The following is an 18,123-nucleotide window of genomic DNA, read 5'->3' as shown; positions in this document are numbered from 1 at the left end:
GTTACCAAAATGTTTATTGTGTAGTACCTTACAGTTTGCCACTCATTTCCATACACATACTAACCGTTTGACCTACATTTACTTTCTGAGAAAAATAGGCAATGCTCATGTTTTATTGACCAGGCAGTGCTCGGAGTGGGAGGCCACTTCAGTGCGGGCCACACTTTGCAGGAAAAGGCCCTACCTGCAGAGCCCAGGTGGGCGGTGGAAAGGGACAATTAAATGCTCACACTTTCAATTCCACTGCAGTTTGAGGGGTGCAAGGCCACAGGAGTTAGAATCATAGAATAATGAACAAGACTAGTCTCAAAAAATTTGAAACAAAGAGTCCTGCAATTTGCGGCAGCCCCGGCTGCCAGGGCATGTTATACAAATTTCCAACATGATACGACTAATGCTGAATTACCATAAACATAAAAGTCTACCACAGTTGGCAGCTCATCATGCTCAGAAAGAAAAAAAATTAAATGTAGCAAGTTACTGTTTGTAGCATGCTTCATTAAATAAACCCTGGCCTACGACGAAAGGCCTATGCAGGGCTTCAAGTGGTATGAAAAAACTGGTCGGTCCCTCAAAGGGGCGTGGCAAGAAGATTACGGATGTGGCTTAAAACATGTAAGCAAAAAATATGTGCTTCTGTATAGTGTGCCTCCCCACTAGTATTTTGGAGCTGCTGTCATTGCACCCAGATATATAATACAGCAAGTTACATGGCTGATACAACAAGCCCAGGTTGTCAGCTTTGTCAATGGTGTGTATTTCCATTGGCTATATCTGAGGGTGAACATTTCCATGCCCTTTTCAAATAATTTGCTTCCTTTTAAGTCTTTTCTCTCTCAATGGGGGCTGGTTATCAAAGGGAGGATTTGAAAAGGTTAGTTTAAATAGGCCATCTTCTGTTTTTGCTGAGTTTAACGCAGGATATTCAAGTAAAGCCCTTGCCTTTCTCTCATAACTTTTTTTCCTGCACAACTTATTTTTAACAACCTTGGTGTTTAACAAAATATATGCTTCAATACCTCGATTACACACTCAAAGCATTTCTTCCTGCAGAACAGTTGTCATGTAAAAATATATGGTTTACATGTAAAGCCCTTTAGTGCCCTAGGGCCAAGTTTACACTATATAAACTGCCAGAAAAAAAAGAAAGAAAAAAGCATAACGTGACCTTGGTGTGGCCTGGCAAGTCATATGTCCTTTTGTGCAAAACAGCATGTAAGCATAATCGTTGCCTTAATTGCAGAAGTATACAAGCACATGAAGGGCAGAAACCTTCCCTAGTAGAGGACAATGACAGTTAATGTCATTTGTAGTGAACACTGTAATAATGTACTCTGCATTATATTGCTGTTCTGCAGAGTATGTTGCAATGGTAAAAGACCCATGCTTCCCTGTAGCAAGGAACTTCCCCTAAGCAGCGGGATCAGAGCAGACATTCCAGCAAAAAAGAGGAATCAGACAAAACAGAGGTTTCTGCCTGGAGGGTGCGGGCAAAAATGGAGACCCCGTTAAGGACACGTCCCGGCACTTGCTTTTTAGAACTGCTGGTGCACCAGCAAGACCCAGCCCACTTAAAGCCCTCGGCCTATGTGATATCTATTTGTGCCTGGGTTGTTAAAAACATTATCTGCAAGACATGCGGCAATGCTATGAAACTACAAAAATGCAGTTACATGAGCTATAAATGAAAACATACATTATTATTATTACGGTGTTCAGGCTGTTAAACATGAACATGTGCGCAGAATCAGAAGGAGGAGAGCAGAAAGAAAGTATACGAGTAAACTGAATGTGTCTGCTGGGTGAGAACGAAACCTGCAGAGAAGACTGCAGCCCTATGCAGCGTGTACCCCATGTTTTCACATCTTGCTTGGTCCCATCTATAATCTTACTGCCAGGTCCTATAGGCAGGCTTGCTTCCAATGTGATCTGACTGAGCGCTCCTATTTGATTTTCACAACTTAGAAGCGGTGTTTTAGCCAACACAGCATTGGGCATTGTCAGAATTATGCTCTCACTACAGAAAAACAGCTTTTTAGACGACAGGCATTGTGCTGTTGAAATTCCAATTTATTTGCGATACCCCTTAGATCAATGAAGCAGCTGCCATAAAGGGGCACCTGCTGAACAACGGAAACACGACAAACGGAAAACAAACCTGAGCCAATAATGTGTTGAGATAAAAGCACAAGATAACAATAAAAAACAAGTATTTCCAAGATCAACGAGAGAGTGCGCCTGTAACCACCGTGCACAGTAGTTCTAACCAATGGAAAAAGTATTCCCAAAATGAGTACCTAAAATGGCCGCTGTGTTAACAGATAAGTAATTGGCTGGTGCTTTCAGGGGGGGTTCAATACAGGAAGAGGCATGATGTATTCATGCCACGGACGAATGGAGTGACGATTGGGGCAGCTAAAGGGAAGCCTATGGGCAGGCTGGTTAGAGCAGCGCACATGCGCTGTCTAGAGCAAAGACCTATGAAGTAACCACTTTTGTAAGTTAAGAGCTTTGCCAGAAGGCGGATCTTTAACCTGTCGGAAAAAGTAATTTCATCCATCTAGTGACGACTTCATGCAGCTTCTGGGCACTGCTAAACTTCAAACGAAAACCTAAATTTCAGATATCGATCCATCACACTTAATATCATTTATAAACTTATACAGCTTATTTTTATTTCATTTAAAGGGTGCAGCTCATAGGTTTCATGCCTTAACAAACACATATTTTGTCATAGCTATTGGCGCATTTATTGGAGTGCAGCTTCCACTTGCCCTGGTACGCAATGTACTGTGAAATAAGTGAGGGATGTGTAATGGCTGTTGGTTATGATAAAGTTTAAACACAATTCTTTTTCTGTGCTATACAATTGTGGTGGCACAGGCAACATAAATTATTCACTCAAAGTTGAATTATGGTGTAAAAGAACTTTTAGGCAGCACTACCTCGTGCACCTGTCTGCTCAAAAGACACTTGTCCCCTGCCAGTGGTATTTAGGTTAACATTTAGAAATTAAATATAGAGGAAAAAAATACAAAAAGAAAAGTGAGAAACTGATATTTCAAATTTTAATGCTGTATAAGTATCTGAAAATGATTTTGTAGGATTTTATTCTTGTTGTAAGGTACACAAATCCAAAATCCTATGTCTAACCATAATGCTATCGAACAAGTTACTTACCTTCGGTAACGCTTTTTCTGGTAGATACAATATCTGCCTGTGGATTCCTCACCTTGTGAATACCACCTGCGTCAGCAACATTCGGAAATTATTTTTTCGTAGCCTCGCACCGACGTGGACTCCTGACGTCATAGAGACACGACCTCGCTCGCGACTCCGCTGACATCACCGACGCCTATAATAGGCCCACGCCGGCGTGATGACATCAGTTCCGCCCTTTTTTCCGTGCCATCGAGGCACACGGACGGACCAATGACAGTAGAAATATACAAGTATACATAGTACACAGTACTCAAGGCAAAACACACAGTGTTAAGCAAAAGCAGGAAAGCAATTGAAACATTTCCTTGACAACAAAATATATATACATTACATTACAGTAACTCTGGCATAGAAGAGTGGACAACGGGGAGGCGGGTGGGTCAGTGAGGAATCCACAGGCAGATATTGTATCTACCAGAAAAAGCGTTACCGAAGGTAAGTAACTTGTTCTTCTGATAGATACATCTGCCGTGTGGATTCCTCACCTTGTGAATAGAGTCCCACAGCAGTCCCCACTCCCGGAGGAGGGTGTCCACTCTTCTAAACCAGGAAATCCTGAAGGACAGAGCGAGCAAAGTGGCCGTCCCTCCTCACTTCGGAATCCAAGCAGTAATGCTTCGCGAAAGTGTGGAGGGAAGACCAAGTTGCCGCCCTACAAATATCCTCAACAGGTACACCTCTAGCCAATGCTGAGGATGAAGACTTAGCTCTTGTAGAATGAGCCCTTATACCCTCTGGTGGTTCCTTACCGGCCAAAGAGTAGCAGATCTTTATGCAGAGGACGATCCATCTCGATAAAGTTCTTTTATGGACCGCTCTTCCTTTCTTGCAGCCAGCAAATCCAACGAAGAGCTGGTCTTCCAAACGAAAGTCCTTGGATCTGTCCAAGTAAAAGGACACCGCCCTCTTAGGGTCCAGACGGTGCAGTCTCTCTTCCTCCTTGGAAGGGTGAGGGGGAGGATAGAAGGTAGGAAGGGTAATGGACTGTCCTAGATGGAAGGGAGTTACCACCTTAGGCAGAAAAGCAGCCCTGGTCCTAAGAACCATTCGATCAGCATGAATGGTCAGGAATGGGGGCTTGGAACTAAGAGCTTGAAGCTCACTAACCCTCCTTGCCGAGGTTATTGCAACCAGGAAGACTGTCTTAAGGGTAAGAAGCCTCATGGGACATTTGTGGAGAGGCTCAAAGGGAGCACCCATCAAAAAGGTCAATACAAGATTCAAATCCCACTGAGGCACAATAAAAGGTGAAGGAGGGAACATATTAGTGAGACCCTTCAAAAACCTTAAGACCACAGGAGACTTAAAAAGAGAAGGCTGGTCAGGCAAGCAGAGAAAAGCCGACAGCGCCGACAGGTAACCCTTTACCATGGCAACCGCAAGACCCTGCCGCGCCAAAGAAAGGGCAAACTGGAGAACATTAGACAAATGGGCCTTCAAAGGATCAACAGACCTTTCCCCACACCACGTGACAAATTTCGACCATCTATAAGAATAGATGGACTTAGTGGAGTCACGCCTGGCTGACAAGATGACATCCACAATGTCAGGCGGAAGGAAAAAGGAATTCAGGTTGCCCCGTTCAATCTCCAGGCATGAAGGTGCAATGTCTGGAGGTGGGGGTGTAGAACCTGCCCCTCCATCAGAGAGAGGAGGTCTGCCCTGAGAGGGAGACGGAGCGGCGGGTGAGAGGAGGAGAGGTGGAGTAGATCTGTATACCACACCCTTCTTGGCCAATCCGGGGCGACCAATATGACTTGGGCCCGGTCTTGGCGAATCTTCCTCAGAACCCGAGGGGGGAAACGCGTAAAGGAGTTGACCTCTCCAACTCAACTGAAACGCGTCCCCCAAGGCTCCTTGCATCGGATACTGGAGACTGCAGAAAGACAGGCAGTGCGCATTCTCGTGAGTGGCGAACAGGTCCACCCGAGGAGTCCCCCACATCCGAAAGATGTCGTGAACCACCTCCGGGTGAAGCCTCCACTCGTGGTCGGCAGAGAACTGCCGACTGAGACTGTCTGCACGAACGTTCAACACACCGGCCAGATGATTCGCCATCAGACAAACCTGATGGTCCTGAACCCAGGACCAGAGACGCAGAGCCTCTCTGCAGAGACACTGCGACCCTACCCCTCCCTGCTTGTTGACGTACCACATCGCGGTCGTGTTGTCCGTTAGGACCTGAACAGACTGACTGCGAAGGGAAGGGAGGAAGGCCTTGAGCGCCAAACGTATCGCCCGCAATTCTAGAAGGTTGATGTGAAGCAACCTTTCCTCTGGAGACCAAAGGCCCTTGACCTCCAGATCCCCCAGATGAGCACCCCACCCGAGAGTGGATGCATCCGTTATCACCGTGGCCACCGATGGGGGAAGTTGAAAAGGCTTTCCTTGGGACAGATTGCCTTCCACGCCCCACCAAGACAGATCCGCTGCAGCTTCTCTGGAGATCCTCACTGACTCCCTGAGATCTCCGTTGTGCTGATACCACTGCTTGCGGAGGCACCACTGGAGCGCCCTCATGTGCCAGCGTGCATGGTTGACCAACAGAATGCATGAAGCCATCAGACCGAGCAGGCGAAGGACCTTCAGGACTGGAACGACCGCTCCATTGTAAAATAAAGGAATCATCTCCCGTATGTCGCGAATCCTTTGAGGGGGAGGGAATGCACGACATACGGTTGGGTCCAGTACCGCACCTATGAACAGGTTGCGCTGGGAGGGCACCAGGTGAGACTTGGGTACATTTATTGAAAAACCCAACCTGTACAACAACTGGGTTGTCTCTCGCAAATGATGGAGCACTCTCTCTGACGACTCTGCCTTGATCAGCCAGTCGTCCAAATAAGGGAACACTGGAATCCCTGATCTCCTGAGATGCGCCACCACCACTGCCATCACCTTGGTGAAGACTCGAGGCGCAGTAGTAAGCCCAAACGGAAGGACCGCAAACTGGTAGTGCTGCGATCCCACCGTAAAACGGAGATATTTCCTGTGCGACTTCAGGATTGGGATATGAAAGTAAGCATCCTGCAAGTCGAGCGACACCATCCAGTCTTCTTCTTGCAGTGCCTGAAGAACCTGAGCAAGGGTGAGCATCTTGAATTTCTCCTGCTTCAGATAGAGATTCAAGATCCTGAGATCCAGGATCGGACGAAGCCTGCCATCCTTCTTCGGAATCAGGAAATACCGGGAGTAGCACCCCTGACTCCTTTCCTGCTCTGGGACCACCTCTATCGCACCTTTCCTTATCAGAGTCAAAACTTCCTCTTGCAGAAGTGACAGATGCTCCTCGGAGCAATACCCTTGGCAAGGAGGGAAATTGGGAGGGAATTCCCGAAATGGAAGGGCATACCCATTTTCCACAAGATTGAGAACCCAAACATCTGACGTAACCGATTCCCAATCCTGTAGAAAATGGGTAAGCCGACCCCCAACCGGACCCACATGATCCTGAATGTCGGATCTAGGGCTGCTTCTCAGGGGCAGGGGGGTGGAGGAAGTGGAGGAGGAAGAGGCCTGACGTCCACGAGGACGAGCTCTCTGCTTTCCCCTATATGTCCTGTACAAGGAGTTTTGCTGCTTTTGTTGTTGCTGCTGCTGCTGCTGGCCTTGCCGGAAATTCCGAAAGGAAGAGCGGCCAAAACCCCTGAATCTTCTGCCAGTTGAAGAGCCTCTCACTTGAAGACCCAAGGATTTAGCAGTCGCCCTGCTATCTTTAAACCTCTCAAGGGCCGCATCAGCCTTCTTCCCAAAGAGGCCTGAACCATCGAAAGGAAGATCTAATAATGTCGCCTGAACATCAGCCGAAAAGTCAGAAGATTTCAACCAGGCAGACCTCCTAGTAGCGACAGCAGTGCCCATAATGCGCGCCACAGAGTCTACAGTATCCAAACCGCTCTGAATGACCTGGCGAGCCGCCGCCTGAGCGTCAGAGATGACTTCCTCAAAATCCTTCCTGCTGTCATCAGGAATTTTTGGAACAAGAACACGCAAAGAGTCCATCAGAGCGTGTAAATATCTCCCCATCAAGCAAGTGGCATTTGATGACTTCAATGCCATACTGGCAGAGGAGAAGGACTTCTTTGCCACCTGATCCTGCTTCTTTGCCTCCTTCTCAAAAGGAACCTGAGGGAAAGCACTAACGTTCTTTTTGGAGCATGCAGCCTGAATGACCAAACTCTCCGGTGAAGGGTGAGAGGTTAAAAAGGCAGGATCCTCAGGGGCAACCCTGTATCTTCTGGCTACACTTTTAGAGACAGCTGGAGCCGACAAAGGTTTTTTCCACACCTCTAGAATGGGCTCTGTCAGAGCATCATTGAAAGGAAGAAGAGGTTCCACCACTGAACTCGGAGAATGCAATACTTCAGTCAGAATATTAGATTTGAATTCTGCTGTAGGCAAAGTCAACTTAAGGAGACTGGCAGCCTTCCTCATAATGAAATGATAGGGTTGAACGTCCTTAGAAGGAGTGCTAGAACCTGAGGTTAACTCCCACTCTGGAGAGAATTCCAGGCTTCCTGCGTCTGCCAAATCCTCAAAAGCATCTTCATCCAATTCACCCTCTTCAACGTCAGATTGTGAATCCAAAAACCTCCTTTCATCCAGAAGGCGTTGAGCCTCTCTTCTGGATCTCATCTTGACCCGTTTTGCCATCGGATCCACCACCGGCTCCCACGGATTCGGAATCGACGTCGGGATCGAACCCGAAGGCTCAGAGGGATGTGTTCGAGGACGACTCGGAGCAGGCGAAGCCGGAACCGGCGTCGACGGCTTCGGTGGAGCCGGAAAATGCCACGGCGGCGTCGGAGCCGGCATGTAAGGCATAAACGGAGCCGGAGGGTAGGAGTGAGGGACTCCTAAGCTAAAAGCTAAAGGACCCATGGGACCCGAAGGTGCACCAGAGGGGTACCACGCCCTCGAAAAGACTCCGTACATCGCATTGAGAAACGCAGAAGGGTCCTGGCCTGGGGCAGGAAATGGTGGATGAAAACCTTCAGGCCTGTCCTGAGGAGCGTTCGGATTCGGCTCACCTAAGGGCGCGGAACCCCCATCCTCACGAAGCTCCTCCTCATCTCGGGCCGGGGAGGGCCCCGGAGGCGGACTCGGAGCCGGATTCGGAGCCGGAGTCGGAGACGGAGCCGGAGACGGCGCCCGTGACTCAGAAGGGGAGGCCTCACCTTCAGGTTCTGGATCCGAAACCTCAACGGTCACCACCTTCGAACGTACCTTCTTCAGTGACCTCGACCTCGATCCCGACTCCTTACCAGAACGACGTCGGGACTCATGTCTCCTCTTCTTATGTTTCCTCTTTTTTGAAACACGATCAGAAGCCGACTTCGAAGACGACCTTCCTCGAGATCCAGACCTCGACCTCGATCTCGACTTCGACCTCGCCCTTCGAGAACGAGACCTCGACGACTTCTCCTTTCCAGCTTTCATCTTAGCCACCAGCAGCTTCGCCTCTCTTTCTCTCAGGGCCTTCGGGTTCATCTTCTTACACGAAGAGCAGTCATCCACATCATGGTCCGAGCTCAAGCACCAGATGCAGTCGCTGTGAGGGTCGGTGATGGACATCATTTTGCCACATTCTCTGCATGGCTTAAAGCCGGTCTTTTTAGAAGACATTGTCGAAGAAACAGGATACAGAGAAGCAGAAAAAGGTAATAATATAGGCAACAAAGTATCCGTTGGCTACAGAGATTCCCGATAACCGTTAGCGTCGACGACGCGGAAAAAAGGGAACTGATGTCATCACGCCGGCGTGGGCCTATTATAGGCGTCGGTGACGCCAGCGGAGTCGCCAGCGAGGTCGTGTCTCTATGACGTCAGGAGTCCACGTCGGCGCGAGGCTACGAAAAAAGAATTTCCGAATGTTGCTGACGCAGGGGGTATTCACAAGGTGAGGAATCCACACGGCAGATGTATCTATCAGAAACTATCACTTGCCCATTACTATTATGTACTATAACCGAAACCCAAATCCCCTAACACTAGGAGGATAATATACCCACCACTTTTCACAGACCTGAACCTAGTTCATTCCAGCAAAGTATGCTGAACAAAATTCTTTACCCTAACCCTGTATCATGCCCATACTTCATCTCTAGCCATAAAGTTTTCCCTAAGACTAACATTAATCAAGAACTGTTCCGTAACTGGCACAATATACGCAACCTGAAGTCAATATCTATCCTTTATGCTTACATTAACTCTACACCTAACTTTAATGTGTACCATTACCCTTACCCTAACTCTTATTCACACACACACACACACACACACACACACAACCTCAAAGGCGGCAGGAACGCCACGAAGATAATGCCCTGCAAAACCAATGATCCAGTGAATATTGTCTTACCCGGCTGCCTAAATCAACCCTGGCCTCAGTGTCACCCAGCCCCCAAATACAATGAACCTCCCTGGCCTTGTCCTGGGCATAGGGGATATGTGTGGTTCTCTGCCCCTACAATGCAATCACACTGCCTTACCCATGTGTCAGGGTGGGTTGTTCACGTTGGCCTCATGAAGGCCCATCCTCAGACAGGAGAGGTAGTCCTTTAACACAACACACCAGTGCTGGTGCCGGTTGCCTCCTGGCCCGGGCCAGTCACCATTTCAGTAGGAGTTTAGAGCACAGTAAGCTGTGTGCTATAGAATATGGACTCAGCCGCATACCTTTCCTCAATGTAACTGTATTCTGTAGATACAGAGCTCAGCCTTTACCCAGGCCTGTTGTTTGATATCGAGTACCACTCCCCCCTTGAGTCCAGGGCCTGGTCTTAGACCTGGTCTTGTATTGAACACCCACATTCCTAAATGTAAGTTGTCTTGGAGGGTGGCATTTCCATTAGTGCTCTATTACTTCTGAAGTCAGGAGTAAATCAAAGGAGAAAGTAAAGGTTGAATGACTTGTTTTTATGGTAAATTTAAGAAAGTGTTGCATTTGGTATCATAAGCCCCTTCAAAATAAATTTTCTAAACAAATTTCTAAATTTCTTCAACAAATGTTATATACACATGAGGAATGGAAGCTGCACTGGCCATTTATTTGATACAGTTTTGTTTTCGGAATTGTAGACTGCCTACGTCTTTAGACATATTTTAGCTTTTCTTTCTCGTAAACTTTTATCTAATTGTAAAATACATTTAATAAATGTGAACCGCCGCTGCTGAGGAAAGTTTGAAATATGAGACAGAAAGAGATGCATGGTTCTTACCAGCTCAATATCAGAAAGACAACCCTTGTATGCTTCAAGTACCTGCCGGCATGCGAAAGGATGAACCTTGGCACATGTTTGGAAACCAATTGCTATGCCCTGCAAATAAGGAAAGACAACTCACAGCCTCAGGGAGACAATAGACATTAACCAAACACAGACATTTAGTACAAGAGATTTCATATTTGAAAGAAAGGATAAAGCTGGTTCTTGATTTCACATTCAGTGTTTACAGCTGGTATTGGTGAATGATTGTCAACTAGTAAAGCAAGGGAAACGGCCACTACAACGCGGCCGTTTCCACGAATGCATTAACCACGCATGCACTACAACGCATGCGTGGTTAACACGAAAGCCTTTACCACGCATACCTTTACTAAGAGGTAAGTAGTAAAGGCATATGTGGTAAAGGTTCAAAATAAAAAAGGGGGGCTTGGGGGGGTTTCCCCCCAAACAAAAACCTCACCTGAAATCACGTAAGAAAGTGCAGGAAATCGGCGTCGTTTAAGAGGAAACGGAAAGAAACTTCCGCTTCCTCTTAACGACGTACAACGTCACCACGCAAGAATTAGAGGAAAGGGTTATGCGTTGAAAAACCATTCCATTGTAACGCATGCGTGGTAAAGGCATGCGTTGCAACGGAATGCGTTGTAAGAACATACATCCGTAAAGCAAATATATACAGTGGCCTGAAAGCATGATTTAAGGATACCTTTATACAGCTATGCTGGAGGGCCTTTACCATGCTACTTAAAAAGCATCTTTGGACAATAAGATGAGAGTTTCGTCACTATTTGTTTTCTGTCACTTTGTTCTCTCTGGTGTTTCACATAAAGGAACTGCAAGGACAGTTCAATACACAAGCCTTCTTTACAACAAAGGAGTGCGATTTCTTTAGAAGCGGTGCTTATCTTTTTTTCCACATGTCTACTGTTGTCTATTTTGAAGGCCTTTCTGAGAGAGTCATTTCAAAGCCTTCACATAGCTTTATGTCTTTCACCACTTTATCTGCAACATTGATTAAACTTGATTTATCTTGTTCAAACACTGGCTTCTATCAAGAGAGATCACCTAAAGAGGCTCCTAACTATCCCTGATGAAATGCATTATTAGTCACCTGAAAAAAGGAGCTCTACATTTAGTTTCTGCTAACTTAGTCCTCATCTACTCTGTAGAGGGGTTTCACTCTACTATAATTTGGCTATGCACGGAGTACAAAATCACACTTTTGGGTGAGAGGAAGTACTGAGTGAGGAATGTTTCACCAGTCATCAATAATTTACCATCAAGCTCTATGAATGAAGTTACAAACCTACACAATGTACATCCAGATGCTCCACAGCCCATATGACTACCTTCTCAACTTGTTTTTGTTGTGGTCGTACAGGGTGAAATACCCTAGGGAAATAAATCTATGATAATTGTAAGAAATGCACTTGATACTTACTGCATGGTAAGGTGTAGCGATGAACCTAGTAGATTCGAACATGCTTCGAAGGAAGGGTAAAATCAGTGCAGTATCATCACAGCTGGCCATGCACTTACCAAGGCACTGGAAAATAAAACCCTAATATGGGAGTGAATTAAAGACAGTCTGAGTTAAGAATAAACAGCATCTCCTGCTCACTCTATCAAAGTCTTACTTATATTGGAGTATTCATCTTTGATTCACTCTACACACATATGTGTCTCCCACTTTCAAATAGCACTTAATAAGTTGAGTGAAATGTTTGTTATCTTATGTATAGTATAGTTATATTTTCTGGACATTGTAGAGATTTGTATATGGCCTTAATATGACTCAAAATAAGGAAGTGAGGGGTAATGTGAGCCAATGAAGGTCCAGTACCAAGGCTCTGAAAGTGCTAATGCAGAAACCAGTGGAAATACTGCTCCTTTCAGAAAGCAAAGTAGAAAGAAAGGTGGACAAAGAAAGGGGAATCCTAAGGATTTTTTCTTGGTGCCTTCACAAATCCATGAGCATGTAAAGTCTCATCATCAAGGGTGTTCTTCATAGGGCTGGCAATGCAATGCCCTATGGGCCCCACGAAGGGTCGCTTTAGCAGAGATCTTTTTATTTTTGCCATCTGATGAAAGTGCCAGTGTGAGGGCGTTTTGAATGTGTGAGGTTGAGTGAATGTGTATAGTGAAATGAAGAGAGAGTAAAAAGAGGTATTCAACTGGACTTTAAACTGATGGTTTCCTTGGCAGGTTTAAAAAAAACATAATTTGGTACTGGCGACTACAGGGAGGTAATGTATCCAAGTAGCCTAAATCTGTGAATGTGGTCAGGTCAACGTGTTTCTTGCCTGTTGGCCCAAAAAGTATCTGTACCACTTCTTCAGGACCTAAAAAAGGGAGAGCTAACCCTACCCCACATCTAAGATGTGATATAAAGTGTAGGTAATCCCCTAAAAAAAATACCTTTGTTCAAAAAGTTTAAAATTGATCGTCCAACTTAGAAAAAAAATGAGAAATTGAAGAAAACACACAGTAAACAAATGTTTTGCATGTATGGGCCAATGTGTCTCCAGGATCGCTTTTCCGGGACACTGTATGTGCATGCTATTGTTATGGCTGATCAGTCGCCACAAGGTGAAGGAAGTAAAAAACACACTAGTACATGCAATATAACAGAACAGGCAAGTGGACATACAGGCAACAGATAACATAAAACCAATCTGTGTTGCTGTTACACAGTGTATCACAAGTTGTCCTCAGGAGTGAGTGAAGGGTCTTACCCTTTGGATCAGTGACCCATAGGTCAAAAGCAGAGTGTAGCACTCAGCTGCTAACTGTGGAAAGAACAATGATAGTCAACATAAAGAAACAGCAAGTCAAGGGGACCCAAATTGCCTTGGGGTGAGAGAAAAAAGAAAAACAGAGTTTTCAAGAGATGCAACCATACTCATGTGGTTTCTGTGCAGAGAGCACAGGATACCTACCATCCTCTGTTCATCTGGATTGAGACTGAGCAGGGGAGAAGACCCGTCTTTTAAGGTGCAGGTAATTGTAGTGATTGTCCTTGGGTGGGGTGCATGCGACCCTGGGAAGGAGTGATGACGCACTGGGCCCCTTGAGATTCCAGAGCCATGATTCGCTTTTAAATGTACCCAGAAACTGAAGGACCTCCTGGTAAACACCAGACCTCATATTCAACAGTCCCACATGCAGAACACCTTGTGGGCCTTACCACCTGTCACAGGGCACTATCCCTGTGGGTCCTACGGGGTATGCCCACTGACTAAACATTCCTAAGAGGTCAGGTTGGGTCTCCAATTCGCCTGGAAACAAAAAAGTCACAGTAACTGCAGTACAAAAAACTGTGTTTACCTGATCACCTGCCTTTGTGGCCTTCATTACGCGGGAATGACCACGAGCGCTATCGAACCAAGAATAATGGAGCACTGGAGCAACATATGCTGCAGACACAGCACTACAAAAATGTTCCATCACTTTTCCAAATCCAACCACTCTCCAGATGACCTCCGGCAGATCATTTGGGAAGCTATTAATTCATGGAGCCCTTTAAACCTTTTCAGAATGGAGCAAGGGTGGATTTTATGCCTCTCCACCAACAGCAAAGGTTTGAAAGATGAAATCCTCTAGTGCGAGGTGTAATTCAGTCCCCTGTGAAATCAGATACTCTCTTACTATAGCTGGATTGACATTTTCTTCATACATGGGACCTGATATACCATATCACCATTGACACCATGTCACATATGGAATGCCTGGCTATGGAGTCCCAGACACCTCACTAAGCAGTGCTTATGATAAGCATTTTGCGACTTGGCATTGGTCTCTTCTTCAGTAACACAAATGATTCTGTTGATACCAATGAGGTGGTACCCTCCAATAAGAAACCATGTAACTGTCTTAGTCTACTGTTTGAGATGAACAAGTTACTTACCTTCGGTAACGCTTTTTCTGGTGGATACAGTATCTGCCTGTGGATTCCTCACCTTGTGAATATCCCCCTGAGTCAGCAACGTTCGGAAAATTCTTTGTAGCTCGCCGACGTGGACGACGTCACAGGAACGCACGACATCGCGCGCGGCTGCGCTGACGTCACCGACTCCATAATAGGCCTACGCCGGCGTGATGACATCAGTTCCGCCCTTTTTTCCGTGCCTTCTAGGCACACGGACGGACCAACAACAATAGATATATACACAGTATACACAGTACAAACTAGTCAAGTTAACACACATAGTGTGAATATAACATAGTAAATCATGTACAAGAACCCACTTCCTTTGAGGATAACATGTATACATTAAAAAAACATTACCAGAAATTCAGGTATAGAAGAGTGGACAACGGGGAGGCGGGTGGGCATGTGAGGAATCCACAGGCAGATACTGTATCCACCAGAAAAAGCGTTACCGAAGGTAAGTAATTTGTTCTTCTGATGGATACATCTGACAGTGGATTCCTCACCTTGTGAATAGATTCCCACAGCAGTCCCCACTCCTGGAGGAGGGTGTCTACTCCTCTATAACAGAAAGTCCTGAAGGACAGAACGCGCAAAGTGGCCGTCCCTCCTCACTTCGGTATCCAAGCAGTAATGCTTCGCGAAAGTGTGGAGGGAGGCCCAAGTTGCCTCTCTACAAATGTCCTCTATAGGAACACCCCTAGACAAAGCAGATGTTGATGACTTTGCTCTAGTAGAATGAGCTCTTATACCCTCTGGAGGTTCCTTACCAGCCAGGGCGCAGCAGATCTTGATGCATAGAATAATCCATCTCGAAAGTGTGCGCTTGTGCACAGCTCTTCCTTTTCTACTGCCAGCAAATCCAACAAACAACTGGTCATCCACTCGATAGTCCTTTGTCTTATCAAGATAAAAGCTCACCACCCTCTTAGGGTCCAGACGGTGAAGCCGTTCCTCCTCCTTGGAAGGGTGAGGGGGAGGATAGAAGGTAGGAAGGGTAATAGACTGTCCTAGATGGAAGGGAGTTACCACCTTAGGCAGAAAAGCAGCCCTGGTCCTAAGAACCATTCGTTCAGCATGAATGGTCAAGAATGGGGGCTTCGAACCAAGAGCTTGAAGCTCACTTACCCTCCTTGCCGAGGTAATAGCAACCAGGAAGACCGTCTTAAAAGACAAGAGTCTCAAGGGACACTTGTGCAAAGGTTCGAAAGGAGAACCCAGTAAGCACCAGATTCAAGTCCCATTGAGATACAATAAAGGGAGTAGGAGGAAATGTATTCTAAGGCCCTTTAGAAATCTTAAAACAACAGGAGACTCAAATAAGGACGGCTGATCCGGCAGGCAGAGAAATGCCGACAAAGCTGAAAGATAACCTTTGACTGTAGGAACAGCAAGCCCTTGCTGCGCAAAAGAAAGAGCAAATTGAAGTATAGCTGATAAATGAACCCTCTAAGGATCGATGGATTTCTCCCCACACCAGGAAACAAACCGAGACCACCTATAAGAATAGATAGACTTGGTGGAGTCACGTCTGGCCGATAGAATGACATCCACCACATCATGTGGGAGAGAAAAGGAATTCAGGTTGCCCCTTTCAATCTCCAGGCATGAAGGTGTAAGGTCTGGAGGTGGGGGTGTAGAACCTGAGAGAGGAGATCTGCCCTGAGAGGGAGACAGAGCGGCGGGCACGAGGAGAGGTGGAGAAGATCTGTGTACCACACCCTTCTTGGCCAATCCGGGGCGATCAATATGACTTGGGCCCGGTCTTGGCGAATCTTTCTCAGAACCCGAGGAATCAATTGTATGGGAGGAAACGCGTAAAGGAGTTGTGAGCCCCAACTCAACTGAAACGCGTCCCCCAAAGCTCCCAGCATCGGATACTGAAGACTGCAGAATGACGGGCAGTGAGCATTCTCGTGAGTGGTGAACAGGTCCACCTGAGGAGTTCCCCACGTCCGAAAGACGTGACAAACTACCTCTGGATGAAGCCTCCACTCGTGGTCGGCCAAGAACTGCCGACTCAGACTGTCTGCACGCACGTTCAGAACTCCGGCCAGATGATTTGCCATCAGACAAATCTGATGGTCCAGAACCCAGGACCAGAGACGCAGAGCCTCTCTGCAGAGACACTGCGGGCCCGATTCACAGAATGAACTTAAGACTAAATCCTAAACTTACTACTATTTGGTATTCACAGAATGCACTTACTACTTTCGGGATTCACAGAATAAACTTACTACTTTCGGTATTCACAGAATAGATTTAAGACTACTAACTCTAAGTCCGAAATCGGGGAGTAAATTCCGGCCCGGAGGCAGAGCTTACGGCCCGGAGGCGGAGCTTACGGCCCGGAGGCGGAGCTTGCGGCTTGGAGGCGGAGTTTCCGGCTCGGAAGTGGGGATTTTTGCCATGCTGAAATCTCCAACTCCGGGCCGCAAGCTCCGACTCCGGGCCGGAAGCTCCGCCTCCGGGCCGTAAGCTCCGCCTCCGGGCCGTAAGCTCCGCCTCCGGGCCGGAATTTACTCCCCGATTTCGGACTTGGAGTTAGTAGTCTTAAATCTATTCTGTGAATACCGAAAGTAGTAAGTTTATTCTGTGAATCCCGAAAGTAGTAAGTTCACTCTGTGAATCCCGAAAGTAGTAAGTGCATTCTGTGAATACCAAATAGTAGTAAGTTTAGGATTTAGTCTTAAGTTCATTCTGTGAATCGGGCCCTGCGACCCCACTCCTCCCTGTTTGTTGACATACCACATCGCGGTGGTGTTGTCCGTCAGGACTTGAACCATCCACCCGCGAAGGGAAGGGAGAAAGGCCTTGAGTGCTAGACGTATCGCCCGCAACTCTAGAAGGTTGATGTGAAGCAACCTTTCCTCTTGATCTCCAGATCCCCCAGATGAGCACCCCACCCTAGAGTGGATGCATCCGTTATCACCGTGGCAACCGATGGAGGTAGATGGAAAGGCTTTCCTTGAGACAGATTGCCTTCCACGCTCCACCAAGATACATCCGCTGCAGCTTCTCTGGAAATCCTCACAGACTCCCTGAGATCCCTGTTGTGTTGATACCACTGCCTGCGGAGACACCACTGGAGTGCCCTCATGTGCCAGCGTGCATGGTGACCAACAGAATGCAGGAAGGCATCAGACCGAGCAGGCGAAGGACCTTCAGGACTGGAACGACCGCTCCATTGTGAAATAAAGGAATCATTCCCTGTATGTCGAGAATCCTTTGAGGTGGAGGGAATGCTCGACATACAGTTGTGTCCAGTACCGCACCTATGAACAGGTTGCGCTGGGAGGGCACCAGGTGAGATTTGGGTACATTTATTGAAAAACCCAACCTGTACAACAACTGAGTTGTGACTTGCAGATGATGGAGCACTGTCTCTGAAGATTCTGCTTTGATCAACCAATTGCCCAGATACGGGAATACAGGTATCCCCGACCTTCTGAGATGTGCTGCCACCACAGCCATCACCTTGGTGAAAACTCGAGGTGCAGTAGTAAGACCAAACGGAAGGACCGCAAACTGGTAATGTTGCGATCCCACCGTGAAACGGAGATACTTTCTGTGCGACTTCAGGATAGGAATATGGAAATAAGCATCCTGCAAGTCGATCGACACCATTCAGTCCTCTTCCAGCAGCGCCTGAAGAACCTGAGCCAGGGAGAGCATCTTGAACTTCTCCTGTTTCAGGTAAAGGTTCAAGATCCTAAGATCCAAGATTGGATGAAGTCTGCCACC

The 18,123-nt window shown here is 46.8% G+C and overlaps 1 protein-coding gene across 2 annotated transcripts in view; it reads right to left on the bottom strand.

The window, feature by feature from the left end:
* Window positions 1–18,123, bottom strand: part of LOC144827380 (maestro heat-like repeat-containing protein family member 2A) — a 54,937-nt gene that overhangs the window by 14,390 nt on the left and 22,424 nt on the right. For both annotated transcript variants that reach the window (XM_078685717.1, XM_078685716.1), the window contains exons 9-10: window positions 11,890–12,009; window positions 10,443–10,541 (exon numbers count right to left, since the gene is read on the bottom strand). In XM_078685717.1, coding sequence (XP_078541843.1) covers window positions 10,443–10,541; window positions 11,890–12,009 — 219 coding nt within the window. The remainder of the gene's footprint in view (window positions 1–10,442; window positions 10,542–11,889; window positions 12,010–18,123) is intronic.

Source organism: Lissotriton helveticus, chromosome 4_1 (assembly GCF_964261635.1).
Source record: "Lissotriton helveticus chromosome 4_1, aLisHel1.1, whole genome shotgun sequence".
NCBI classification, from domain to species: Eukaryota; Metazoa; Chordata; class Amphibia; order Caudata; family Salamandridae; genus Lissotriton; species Lissotriton helveticus.
The sequence above is the reverse complement of the archived record's forward strand: the minus strand, read 5'-3'. Positions and strand labels throughout refer to the sequence as shown.